Source organism: Bombyx mandarina, chromosome 06 (assembly GCF_030267445.1).
Source record: "Bombyx mandarina strain Sakado chromosome 06, ASM3026744v2".
Classification (NCBI taxonomy): domain Eukaryota; kingdom Metazoa; phylum Arthropoda; class Insecta; order Lepidoptera; family Bombycidae; genus Bombyx; species Bombyx mandarina.
In genome coordinates, this window is record NC_143213.1 from 9,137,132 (window position 1) to 9,149,969 (window position 12,838).

The window sequence follows — 12,838 nt, forward strand, 5'->3', positions numbered from 1 at the left end:
TCCTTTTAACGGAATTGATAAAACGTATCTATCTTGTGGGATTTTAATTGATCGAATGTACCGTTTTATAAACCAAATGTAGTGGATCTCGTGAGAAGCTTAATTTTTGAATTGATATTTAATTGAATGATTTAGTCTCTTAAAGTTTTATTTTAATCATTTAATTACCTATAGAAGTTGTAACTTCGAGAACCATTATTTAGACTTCGGTGTGATGTGGTTGCATAGATTATACACTAATGTACGACAAATTGTTGTGGTTATTCTGTAGGGTGTGTGCTTGATCATCTATACATATAAATAAAATTGGAGTGTCTTTTTGTAATATTGAAATAACCGCTTTTTACTACATGCATATGAATATACCTAGTCAGGTCATAAATTCTATCACATGTTTAATGTAAAATAATTGAAACAAGTTTATTCATTATGTAACCATTCATATACCAAAATGAACTTAACAAAACATAGATTCTTATGACACTAAAGTTTATTCAAAATTACCTCCGTGATTTTGAATACAGGCCTTCAATCTGCGCGGCCAGTCGTCTATCGCAGAACGAACGAGGTCCATGTCAATATCGGCGGCTGCCTTAATCAAGGATGTCTTGAGTGACTCCAAATTGAGATGAGGCTTTGAGCACGCCTTTTCCTCCAAGTGTTGCCATATCTTGTAATCTAACGGATTCAAATCCGGACTGGAGGAGGGCCAGTCTTCGTGCCGGATGAAGTCGATTTCACGCGCCGCCAGCCAGTCTTGTGTGCTCTTCTCTCTATGAGCTGGCGCCGAATCTTGTTGGAATACCCAGTGCCTGTTATTGAACATGGTATGAGAAACAGGTTCCACAAGGTTCGTCAGGACTGTATTTTGATACACAACTGCATTCGTTTTTACACCTTTCTCACAAAAATGTACCTCTGTTAAGCCCCAATAAGAAACTCCCAACCATACCATGAGCGAGGATGGAAAATGACCTCGTTGGACACGCGTAATACGGTTGCTCGCTTCTTCACTACTGTGTGCGTACACCTTATCATTTTGTTTGTTGTAGCTCTCTTCTACGGTAAAAATTTTTTCATCCGAAAAAAGAATTTCCCGATATTTTTTTCCCGCGTACCGCTTCAACAAAGCGCGGCATCTCTTCAGTCTCAGGTCCATTAGACGAGCATTCAGACGATGTCCTGTTTTTCTTCGATATGCCCGAAGCCCTAAGTCTTCATTTAACACCCTTTTCACCGTGGTTCTGCTTAACCCCATCTGAAGGGCCAACAGTTTACGTTTGGGATTTCTTTGAATTCGCGCCTTCACAGCTTTTATCACTGCTGGAGTCCTAACAGACCGAGGGCGACCACTTCTTGACCTGTCATCTACACTAGAGTCTTCATTGTATCGTTTGATGGTACGATAAACGAATCTTTTGGTTATATTCAAATTTTTCAGTATGTTAAAAATTTGAATTGGCGCGTAACCGCAACGATGCAACGCAATAACTGCAACACGGTCGGTTTTCTTTAAGCGTCCACTCCATATTTAAAAATGAGTAAAAATTCTAAAAGTATACATTTTTATTTTCATGAACAATTCGAAATTCGAATTCAATAAACTTTTTTGTGGCCAGCATTCTAAAAGAAAAGTTTTTACTGTGTGACAATACTTATGACCTGACTAGGTATATCTACAGTACATACACCAAAATGACATTTTTTACAATTTTTGTCTGTCTGTCCGTCTGTTTGTTCCGGATAATCTCTGGAACGGCTGTACCGATTCTGACGAGACTTTCACTGATAACTAGCTGAAGATATAAGGAGTAACTTAGGCAACTTTTTTTAGACTAGCTTCGCCCCGCGGGTGAAATCGCAGAACTCAGCTATCAATAACAAAATTTACACGTCATCTCGGATCCTCCCGATCCACTAACGGTGCTTTTAGGTACTTCAAGCACCGGTCACCGTTCTCGTCGAACCCGTCGCTTGCGACGAAGGGCTCGACGAGTAAATTAACTCTCAGACACAGCCCACTGAGTTTCTCGCCGGATCTTCTCAGTGGGTCGCGTTTCCGATCCGGTGGTAGATTCTGCGAAGCACGGCTCTTGCTAGGGTTCGTGTTAGCAACGTCATCAGGTTTGAGCCCCGCGAGCTCACCTACTAAAGTTAGGGTTACGCTGAAATAGCCCCTAGGGCTATCAGCATAGGTAGGAAAAAAAAAAAAAAAAATTTAATGTTTTAAATAAGTCGCTAGTTTTAAATAAAGTAGTGGGTTCCGAAGTTCTAAAGTGCTAAGAAATGATGATAAGACACAAAAATAAATGATTATACATAATTGTTTCGTATAAAGTAAAACTGTGGAACTAAGATAAGGTGGTTACAATTTATGCATTCGTTGTACGTAGGTAGCCTGCTAAATGTCAAACGATTGAATTTAAATAAAGCCAATTGCGATGACTCGCTGTATCTAGGAAATTCGTATCCTTGGATATCTAGGAAATGTGTATTCACAATAATAAATATGTATATAAATGCATATTTTCCTAGTAGAATTTCGTGGCTTGCACATTAGTGTGAATATTTTAATATATTTTTTCAATAATATAGAAACATCTAATTTTTTCCAATACTATGTGTTGCATGTAGAGTTCATTTGTTAAACAGAACTCATGCCGATCTGTGGTCAAACCTGAGTTTTAACATAAATTTAAAACTCAAGAATATAATTAAATACTTAATGTTTACAAAAAAAGGTAACCGTGATTAGGCTCTCATTGTTAAATTAAATAAATAAAAATGTTTTTCCTATTTGACTGTACCCACAGTTTTTTTAAAGCCATTATTATAGATAGCACCGTCTGGATTAGTGGTAATTGATCACTGGAATTCACGAACCGGTGGTAGATAGAGGAAAACACTGCTCTTTTTGGGGCTAATGATATCAAGTCCTCCAAGGTTGAGCCCCGCGAGCTCAGCTAACAAATCGTGCGTAGCTGGAATCGCCTTTTAAGCTGCCTGTCATTAGGTAGTGAAAAAATGAACTAATAACCGCCTAGTTGTGAATACCGCATTTAGTTTTGAATCATATGGGCGAAAAACGGCTGTTTAACAGCATCAAAAACAAGAAATCATAATTGCATTTATTATGATTTGTCGTTAGATAAATATCCTTATAGTTTATTACACCTGATGTTTTTAACCATTAATTATTGTCATGTCAATAATGAAATAAATTGTGGCTACCTACTGGTCAGTAGTTATTGGCTAACCCATTAAACGTCATTATGATTACAAAAAAAATGCACAGATGGAGCTACTGTTCCCCTCGCTAGCGAACGTAAGACAAAGACAACCACCTGTTTATCTCTACATACGGGTGCGAAAGAGCTGAATAGATGTTATTATTACGCCTACACTGTGGCCAGTAGTCGCACGCGCACGAAAAATCAAGAGCGCAAGCGCACCGCTATCGCCCACAACTTCACTTCGGTCAACTTCGTCATTCAGTGGTGTTCGAAACTTCGTTGTGTGTGGTAGTGAATATTAACTTTTCTAACACATTCTCACAAAAATAACATTTACTAGTAACTAAAGTACAATATACTGTATCTCAACGTGTTAGAATAGAAATATTACGTGACACTAGTTCTTTACATAGGGTTCAAAATGTGTGATAATACCAATCCTTCAACGCAAAGTATAGCGGACTACTTAGCTCAGTTGCTCAAAGACAGGAAGCAACTGGCTGCGTTCCCGAATGTTTTCATGCACATGGAGCGACTTCTGGATGAAGGTACGTTTCAACCCAGCTAAACAATCTAGATCGGCAGACTAAAGTGTAAGATTCTGTCGTTCAGCTTGTCACTGAGACGAACACAAATTCGATGCGTCGACAAATGCTCCAACGCACGCGATATTAAGTTTATTTTCGTCTTCGCTCGCCCGAGTTATGGTCCAGTGGTGTCTGTAATGTGATCTTTCATTTCGTAAAGGGAAACAAAATCGAACGTCAACCTGATGATTTGCGGTCAGTGACGTTAGATTGTCGCCAACGAAAGAGATCGGTGAAATGAGTGTATTAAACGGGTTTGGTGTCCACACTCACGTATCGCATTTGGCCACTCGACATCGCTATTGTAAAAAGTAGATTTTGATCACAATGGTATGACTGATTTCAGTTTTGAGGTTATAAATTAGCACGGACACGTCGAATTCAAAGTTTGGGTGGTTTATTGTTTTTCAGTGTTCGATTTTGCCTACGTCACTGGAATGTCACCGGTCAGTAGGTACCGTACGATTTACCTCTTCGAGTCGTAGGCGCAAGATTTGTACGCAGCGCAACGCAGGCGCAACTTCCAGCTCTACGTGTGTGTTTAGTTATACTTATATTTTATAACCTGCCCGCAACACAACCAGTCCATCGGTATTTGGTAGTTCTGTATTGTGTAGCCCTTATCTTTATTACTTCGAACGTAGTAATTATAGCCTATGCGCCTAATTTGCAACTTGTATTTTAATTGCTCGCTTTGTTTTTGTCATGTTTTATTTTACATACTTATTAATGTAGTAAATGAAATTCACATTTAAAATTCTTATTATGCTATATTACGACATTTCACGAAATCTGCTACGTCGTATGTCTTGAAGTGAGAAGTTTGGAACTTTGTATTCTATAACGAAGTACCTAGAACCTTTATAATGTTGGGCTTATCCATCTGTGCCCATAATATTATGTCACAATCAATTTACTCGGAAACTGATGGCAATAAATAAATGAAATTTAATTTTTTCGAGATTTTATACATAATTAAACAATGATCTCTGAAAAACAGAAAATAATATGCAAAATATATTTGCGCACCTTTAATAAATTGTTGACATATGAAATACTATATAGGGTAGTATAATACGTACTCCTTCAGAGTATAGCTAGAGGTATTAACATTAATTTTTTTAGTCATAAATGGGAGTGGGGCTGGCCGGGAACTACTATCCTTTTAATTTCACTGTTTCCAATATGTCGTTGTCCGTTTTTATAATCACTAACCACCCGAGAATTTATTTATCATTGCTTCGACAAATGTTGCAAATTTCGATTTCCGAACATAATCAAGAACTATTACAAAATTTTAGATTTAACCTTAAATTAATATAAAATTGTCTTTTGTTTTCGTCATAACGATTGAAACCAAAAATTATCTTTATTATTTTAACGCCATTAAATATGAAAAGTTTTAAGCTACGCTTCTATCACGTCACGCAACCTGTTAAATGATTCAAAAGATAAAGTTTCATTGAAACTCATTTGAAACCCAAGTCACGTATCGAAGCAAAGCAGAAACTATACGTTACATTTATAAGTATTATTATGCTTCTACTTTCATAAGATTGTGAATTTGAAACCGTTGTATAATAGACGTCCTTGAAACTATTTAATTGGTTTATTATATCTATAGACTGACATTGAACAAATACATGTAATGTTAATACAGTATTCACTTACAGTAAATTTACTGGATTTCAAACGATAGGTATTCTTCATAAATGCTTACGTTTGCTGTGAACAGAAGCATCAGCACATGGCCTCATCACCGCGTTGGTCTGTTCGTCTAATGTTTGCTTGCATTTCAAGGAGAAGTTACGACACGGAGCCTTTTATGAACAAACATTACTGTCCTGTCAATAAGTATCTAGACTTAACAGAACTTTAACAGTAATTTAAAAAAACAGCCACACTAATGTGTACCGTAAATTATTTTAAAATGCTTTAAATGATACTCGATAATATTTGGCTTCGGTTATATTCCTCTATAGTTGTCTTTATATGTATATAGACAACCATTCGGTATATGAGAATCACGTTTTGAATCGAATGGCGAAACATGTAAAAGATAATATAAATTATGTTCTCGTATATAGTTTCATGGTTTGTTTGGTATGTCGCTTTGGAGATCGACATTAGCGTCGACTTGACGAAAATATCGACGACAAACTGACAACTGACAGGCGTTGCATATCACGTTACGCTGATCGAAGGAATTAGAGCGCTCTTTGAGATTTTGGAGATAAAAATACGAAAACAGATAAAGGGTTACAAGTTACAAAATATATTTGGTAAATATTGAAATCTTAGTTTAAAAATACTTCCTACTCCTGATTCATGCGAATTGATTGTGAACAAGAAATTCAATTTAAGGAACTTTTTAAATCGACCTGATCATCTCCATTGTTTGCATTCCAATCCAAAGAAGGCTGGCTTGAACATCATCACAAAACAATGCACCGATTAAAATAAACATATTCGTCAATCAGAACGTTCAATTACTTTAAATAAACATATGATAAACATGGAATACAAGATAAAGGAACATCAATGAACAATACGATTTCGCTTTATCAGAAAGATACTATGATTGCAATATATTGTAAAAAGATGAACTGATTTGTAGATAATTTTTATCGAGTATGTTGTACACCCGTACTGTGGATTATGTACAGATAATAGATAAACGAGTTTAATAGCCTTTGAATATTGTTCTTATCGCTAAAAAGTTGTCACCCATTGAGATAATGCTACTTAATAGTATTTGTTTGAAAAAAAAATAGAAGCGCCGGTATAGTTTAAATCATAAAGATAATCTAGCAATTATGGTGGTTCTATTTTATTTTATTAAGTCTACAGTGTAGATTCACGTTTCTCCTAATTCTGCTAAAAATGATATCCACATAACTTTTAATTGAAGGTTTTGTTAGGTTCATAGTTTTTGTTGGAATAATACTACAAAACAAGACACTAGAAAGAATTGTCATCATATTGAAAGCTGATACACGTTGAAGTACAAGTTGAATTAATCTTAGAATTAATCTTAATTCAATAATAATACATACATTTAATTCTAAATAAATTTATGGAATAATAATCGAGATGTTTATGCGTAGGAAACGGCACCGCCTACCTATATGTTGACGAATCTGCAACCCTGTACCGAAGCGATTCTTTGTTGGGTCATTATAAGGTTGCTTAGTACGTGATTAGGCGCTGCGCCCACGCAGATGACCAAATAGGGTTGCCGTGGGTAGCGTGGAGGTGTAGAAGCCAAGGCTGTTCCAGTCGCTCTGTAACGCGTCGCGACTTACTGTGGGTTGTTTAATTATTATTATTCAATGATTTTAGGAAGAAACGAGTAGATTGCTTTTAAAAGTCAACAGGGTCAAGAAGTGAATTGGACGTAAAACAAAAGATTTGTTTTAGGGCCAGTATTCAGAGGATTATCCGGCAAATTTTTCACGCATTCGTTTCCCGTATTTGCCCACCAAATGAGATTAGTAGCAAGTCTTTAAAAGATAAATCGGGTCAGCTGTGAGGTTAATAATCGGCGATAAAGAATCAAAATCAAGGGGGCCGTACAGTCGACGCGCTGCATAATAAAAATAAAAACTGAACTAAATTTGTGTACTATGTAAAATAACAATTCCTTTGTTTCATTAAATTGTCAAACGAAACTATGTAGAAATCCATGACGTGGTCGCTGTGTGAAAACACTTGCCTTGCTTTCTTCCTTTGTGTCGCAACTTAAGAAAATGCCACAGAGTGCAAATATTGACACGCCATTCATTATCGCACCGACCTCGATAAGGCCTGTATCTCTGGAAAATTAAAGTGGATCAAACGAGGCGTCTATTCTATCGTTGTTCTCACGACACTGGTGTCGCTTAGTAGGTATATACAGATATCCGTTTATCTCAGGCGACGTGATTGTATTAATAATGAGAAAATGTACAAGGCAAGTACCTAAGAATAACAGCTTCCGAAGGGCGTAAAACAAATGTTTTTTTGTTTACCTGAGACACTTAAAGTTATAACTTATTGAATAGGATAATTCTGAATGTAGTTTTGCTTGATTATCTAATTTGTTAAGTACAGGAAATCAATACAAAATGTAGTATATTAGACGAACTAAGAAATATAATGCGTTATATTAGAGTAAATCATGAGTGCAAATTAAATATAAAACCGGGTGCATCGAAATACATTGTGAATCTCATATTCTAGGTAGGTACTCAATCTACGCCTTTAATCCGTACTATGTGTATAAAGATAATTGAATCTGACTGCTATTAAAATAAATAATTTACAATTCGTGTTTCTCCTTTTAAACTTGCATTTTAAAATGCTAATCGTCCTAATTGTATTTAATTCACTAATTTTCAGTATGTGAAACTAATAGATTAACTTCGAACTCACGAGTTGAGGAAATCTATTATTCAAACGTGAATACATTTTAAGCGCTCACTTGCAACGATACTTAATTTAGCATACGTGAATATTCAGCAGAGCACAACTAAGTAGGTATAGTAAGGCTGTTTGTTACACTGCCTACCTCTAAGGTTGGCCTTAAAGCGTGGGTGGTTCAACCCACGGTCCACGAAGGTGACTCCGGACACGCTCTTTTAATTTGTTGCCTTCGATCAGTTTGTTGTGCAATATTGAAAACGTTGATATACACGCAAGGATACAAGGATATATTATAGTTTCCGACTAGTGATCTAGACTGAAGCTATAACGAAATTAGTAAACCTAATTCCTTTTGCCTGTCCTTTGTGTTATCTGGCGGATGCTTTTATCTCACCCAAACAGGCTAGGTGTGCCGTGTGAACTGACCACAAACGTTTTAAGCAAGTCGCAGGATGTTTGAAAAAACTTGCCTAATATATTATTTACTTGCTTGTTTAATAAATGTCTGAATGAAAAAAAGCAATTATAATAGAATGGGAGCAGTAACTAAAGAACATAAACCGGCGATTTTTTTATTATTACTTTTCTGTCTTTTGTTTTTTTTGTTCGCTCAATTTTTTGGTATATTAGCGTAAACGAATTTTAATGCAGCTTTCACAGGTAAACAAATATTGAAATATATTGCTTTCAATAAAAGAGAACGTTGCCAAAAAATGTAACTTAAAAAATAAACTTTTCCTTGACTAAACTAAGGTACTAAATGAACCCTGTAAAGTTTTCAACCTCTGAACTGATTTCGACGAAATTCTGAATCGAAATAGTCTGAACTTTGAAGGTTACCTTTTGACGAGCGAAGCTGTGGGCAGAGAGAGATCTTTGAAATTATAAATTATGCCGAAAAGCTACTTTTAACTGACTAAGTAAATCAGCGGTCACAATAAGTGACGTTAGTAGGAAACGTAAATGCACGTACGATGGAAAATTGTTGACCCACATGCTACTAATGTAGCACAATGAGCAAATAAATCTTCTAGTTTAGACGGAATACATTTTCGATACATTGAAATTTTTATGTGAACCAGCTGCGCTACTATCACATTAAAACATTACCAGTAAAAAAAAGGCGGACATTAGTAGTTACCCTACAATACTTAGTGTTACATAATTTGTTTGGTTTTAATTGTCTCTACAAAATACTGTTATGTTCTAGAAACTAGTTGGTCACGATCGTGAAAATTGCTCCGGCTTATTTTTATCTTATACCTTTAAATGAGCAATTCTTGTACATTAATATATACTTATATATAATCTGAATCTCAGAAACGGCTCCAACGATTTTCATAAAATTTAGTATACAGGGGATTTCGGGGGCGATAAATCGATCTAGCTACGTTTTATTTTCAGAAAATGTTGTTTTATTCGTGTTTTCAATAATCAACTCTTCCAGACATCTATTGGCGAATAATAATACTATTTTTCAAAAAAAAACCGATCATCATCTAGTTATTATTCGTTGAAAACGAACGAACTTTTTTCGGATGTAATAAATATCGATTATAATTAAATTCAATTTGAAAGCCACAGATAGAATAGTTTTCGAATTTAAAAAAAATCGTATGTACGAACTATGTTTTATTATTAACTTCACTATAGCTAGGTGCGATAACGTTGGCTGGCCTTCACGCACTAATCGCGATGCAGTCGGGTGTACGTTGTCTGACCTGTTATTTAATATTTACACTGGCGATAGGCGATAGCTACCAATAATGACTAGTTATTAACTATTAACTTTTATAGCTTTACGTTCATAAATTATTGTAGTTAAGCTAACTGATAATCTGGAGGTAATTTTTATGAAATGCTACTTTTTAGATGATTGCTTTTACGATTTGAAACTATTGTAAAAAAAAGGTTATATTTTTTGACTATAAAACAAATTGACTATAAGAAATACGCTCTGAGAAGTGAAAACAGAAATACGCCGTTTAAATGTGGACAACTTAACGATTTATACCAAACTGGGCCAGTCTAGCTTTTCAACTTTCTCCAGAAGCTAGTAGGTGGCGACACCGAACCACATTTGCGCACTTACCTTGTGATAGCGTGGTACATCACCATTTCAGTTTTTCTTTGCCAGCAGAGAGAGAATAGAGGCGCGAGTATATTTCGGCAGCATCTATGTAAATTTGTTCAACAAACTTAGGAATAGTTATGACATCAACCTCGAATATGGCCATGTTTTTTTTCACGTGTGCTCCCGAGATTCGCTTTCTATAATCGATAGGTAAGGCGTTACTAACAAACAAGACAAACATGTCGAAAGTGCCGCTGTTGCGCCATGTGTGTGGGATGCACGGGCGCCAGTCGGCCGTCGGATCTAGTGTGTGCAGACGGCTTAAAGGGTCCCATTCATTTCGCATTAAGCAATTTGGTGAACGCACAAAGTTTACCGGTTCATTCATGCTCTTGTGTAATGGCTCTTTGTATCAACATAACGAGAGTCCGTTTTAATTTTGTTGCATTAGTTTTCCATGTTTCCGCTAAATGTAAACACGATTCGAACACTTACAATTTTTTATATTAAAATAAACAAGAGATTTGAAGGGATTTTTATACAAAAATCAACTTTAACGTCATTAGGAAACCGTTGAGTTAAATCAGTGTAGGAAACATTCAAATTAGATCTGTGAATTAATATAAAACTTGATTGGTCTGCGAGGAAGTGTTGATATTTATGTGAAATGATTTAATGTACTGGTCTAGATATTCGTATAAGATCTTAATAAAAAGGTCACGCCAACGTGAGTCATTGGCGCAAACTCGTCTGCACATGTCTTTAGCTTCGTATGTTCATAGATTATATTATCATCTCACTCGTTCCTGTCTACCTCACGATAGTTTTGTCACTCTCTAATTCTTTTAACACAACTACACGGTTCGCCTACGCAACATCATCTGTTAATTTAATTACTCGCAGTGTACATCGTCCATTTGATGCGCTCTCAATTTTTGTGAAAACAGTTTTTTTTCTTCTTTTTTTTTCAAACAGATACCGGTCATTAAGCGCTACAGGAATTGTTATATATAATGTTTTACTGCTGTCACTATGAAGTCCACATTGAGAATGATGTTGAATCATTTGATACTGAATAGAAATTCCTTTGTACAGTAATGAAATATTAAAAAAAGAACTGCAAACGATGCGTTTTTTTTAAGATATGCAACGGCGTGGCTGTGGCTTTATTGTTGATGTCCCACGCGAGACAGTTGTTGTCACTTTCCATGAGATGGGTTGGTTGCTCGATTCGCTGTTGAGGTCATACATGGACTAATTTAATTTAATTACCGTTTCTTCTTGGAACAAAGACAAGCTAATAACAAAATTTATATGCAGACTCGTTTTTGAAAATGTCAATAAATTAAATCAGTTTCTATTCAACTTGGACAGAATTCTTAATGAATTAATAGCTTTCGAAACTATTTCTAATAGATTGGCTAGAATAATGCAAACTTAATAAATTTCCTTTTTTGGGCCTCAAAATTCTGAGAACGCAAAAATATAATCTCAATAACATGTTTATTGATGAGATAAGTGGATCAATAAGTTGATCCTCATTTATTTTCATATTTTTTACTTCTACGTAACTTGATTATTGCATTATTACAAACATTGTTTTTTATTACCCAAGTTGAGTGCATATTTGCAAACTTTGACAATCATATTGTTGTATTGAGTACAATAAAATACAAAAAAAAATGTTTTACAACATGGCTGTCATATCAATAAAATATTAACAGCGTACGTGAACTAAATTCACATTTAATTTGGATTCAGGCCAATGAATAATATAATTAGGACGTTTAGCTAAGAAAATTTCCTAACAACATGTAAACTCTGCTGGTACTATAGCGGGCATTTTCATAGCTGGCACTATTATTACTCATTTTAAATTAAATATACAAATGCAATAGTAATATAAGTATTCCCTTTGAAACAAACTTTTGATGATTGTTCACAAAATTAATGTCCGCGAATAATTGACTGCTTTACATGTCAATGTCGTTATGATATTATTATCTCATACGGCTTTCAAAGCTATTAATCACAGAGCGATTGTGACTTAAATTCTAATTTCAGTGATAGAAAAAAATCTACACCCACGCCACTTAAAAATACAAAAAATCGTCATACTTAAATTTACCGGTTTTTTGTCCGACCAAAGTGTTTCGAGAACGAAAACAAATTATTGCCCAGGAAAGCGACCCACATGATTAACAATCGAAATGCTTACAAAAGCAGACTTTAAATTATTGGATTCATAACGTGTCTTTTAATATTTTCTAATAACAACGCCTGTAACTGTTGTTCGTTCTTAACCCGCATACGTGGTTATTGATCTCGCCTGCATTTCCCATTTTAAAAAAAAATGTTTATTACCTACTGCTACAAAGTCTTCAGACATTTGCCAACAAATATGAGCGTTCGAATCAAATTCCGCAATGCCAAATTTCATTCGATTGCATGTCTGGAAATAGGTTTGTTACGATTATAAATACGCGTTCAGCAAAAATGTTACATCGACCGTTCACCGGAACACTGTAACGACTCAAACA

At 35.3% G+C, this 12,838-nt stretch overlaps 2 protein-coding genes across 12 annotated transcripts in view; both read left to right on the top strand.

The window, feature by feature from the left end:
* The window catches only part of Nse1 (SMC5-SMC6 complex component Non-SMC element 1), a 69,110-nt gene that overhangs the window by 25,988 nt on the left and 30,284 nt on the right, over positions 1-12,838 (top strand). The gene's annotated exons all lie outside the window — the stretch shown is intronic.
* Positions 3,443-12,838, top strand: part of how (protein held out wings) — a 71,839-nt gene continuing 62,443 nt past the window's right edge. For 5 of the 11 annotated variants that reach the window (XR_016323251.1, XR_016323252.1, XM_089728362.1 and 2 more), the window contains exon 1: positions 3,445-3,781. Coding sequence is in view for 9 of the 11 variants with exons in the window: in XM_089728362.1 (XP_089584488.1) it covers positions 3,655-3,781 (127 nt within the window). In the remaining 2 variants the exon portion in view is untranslated. Of the gene's footprint in view, positions 3,782-12,838 lie in introns of all 11 variants that reach the window. The other 6 variants (XM_028172197.2, XM_028172198.2, XM_028172196.2 and 3 more) reach the window with 4 other exon arrangements.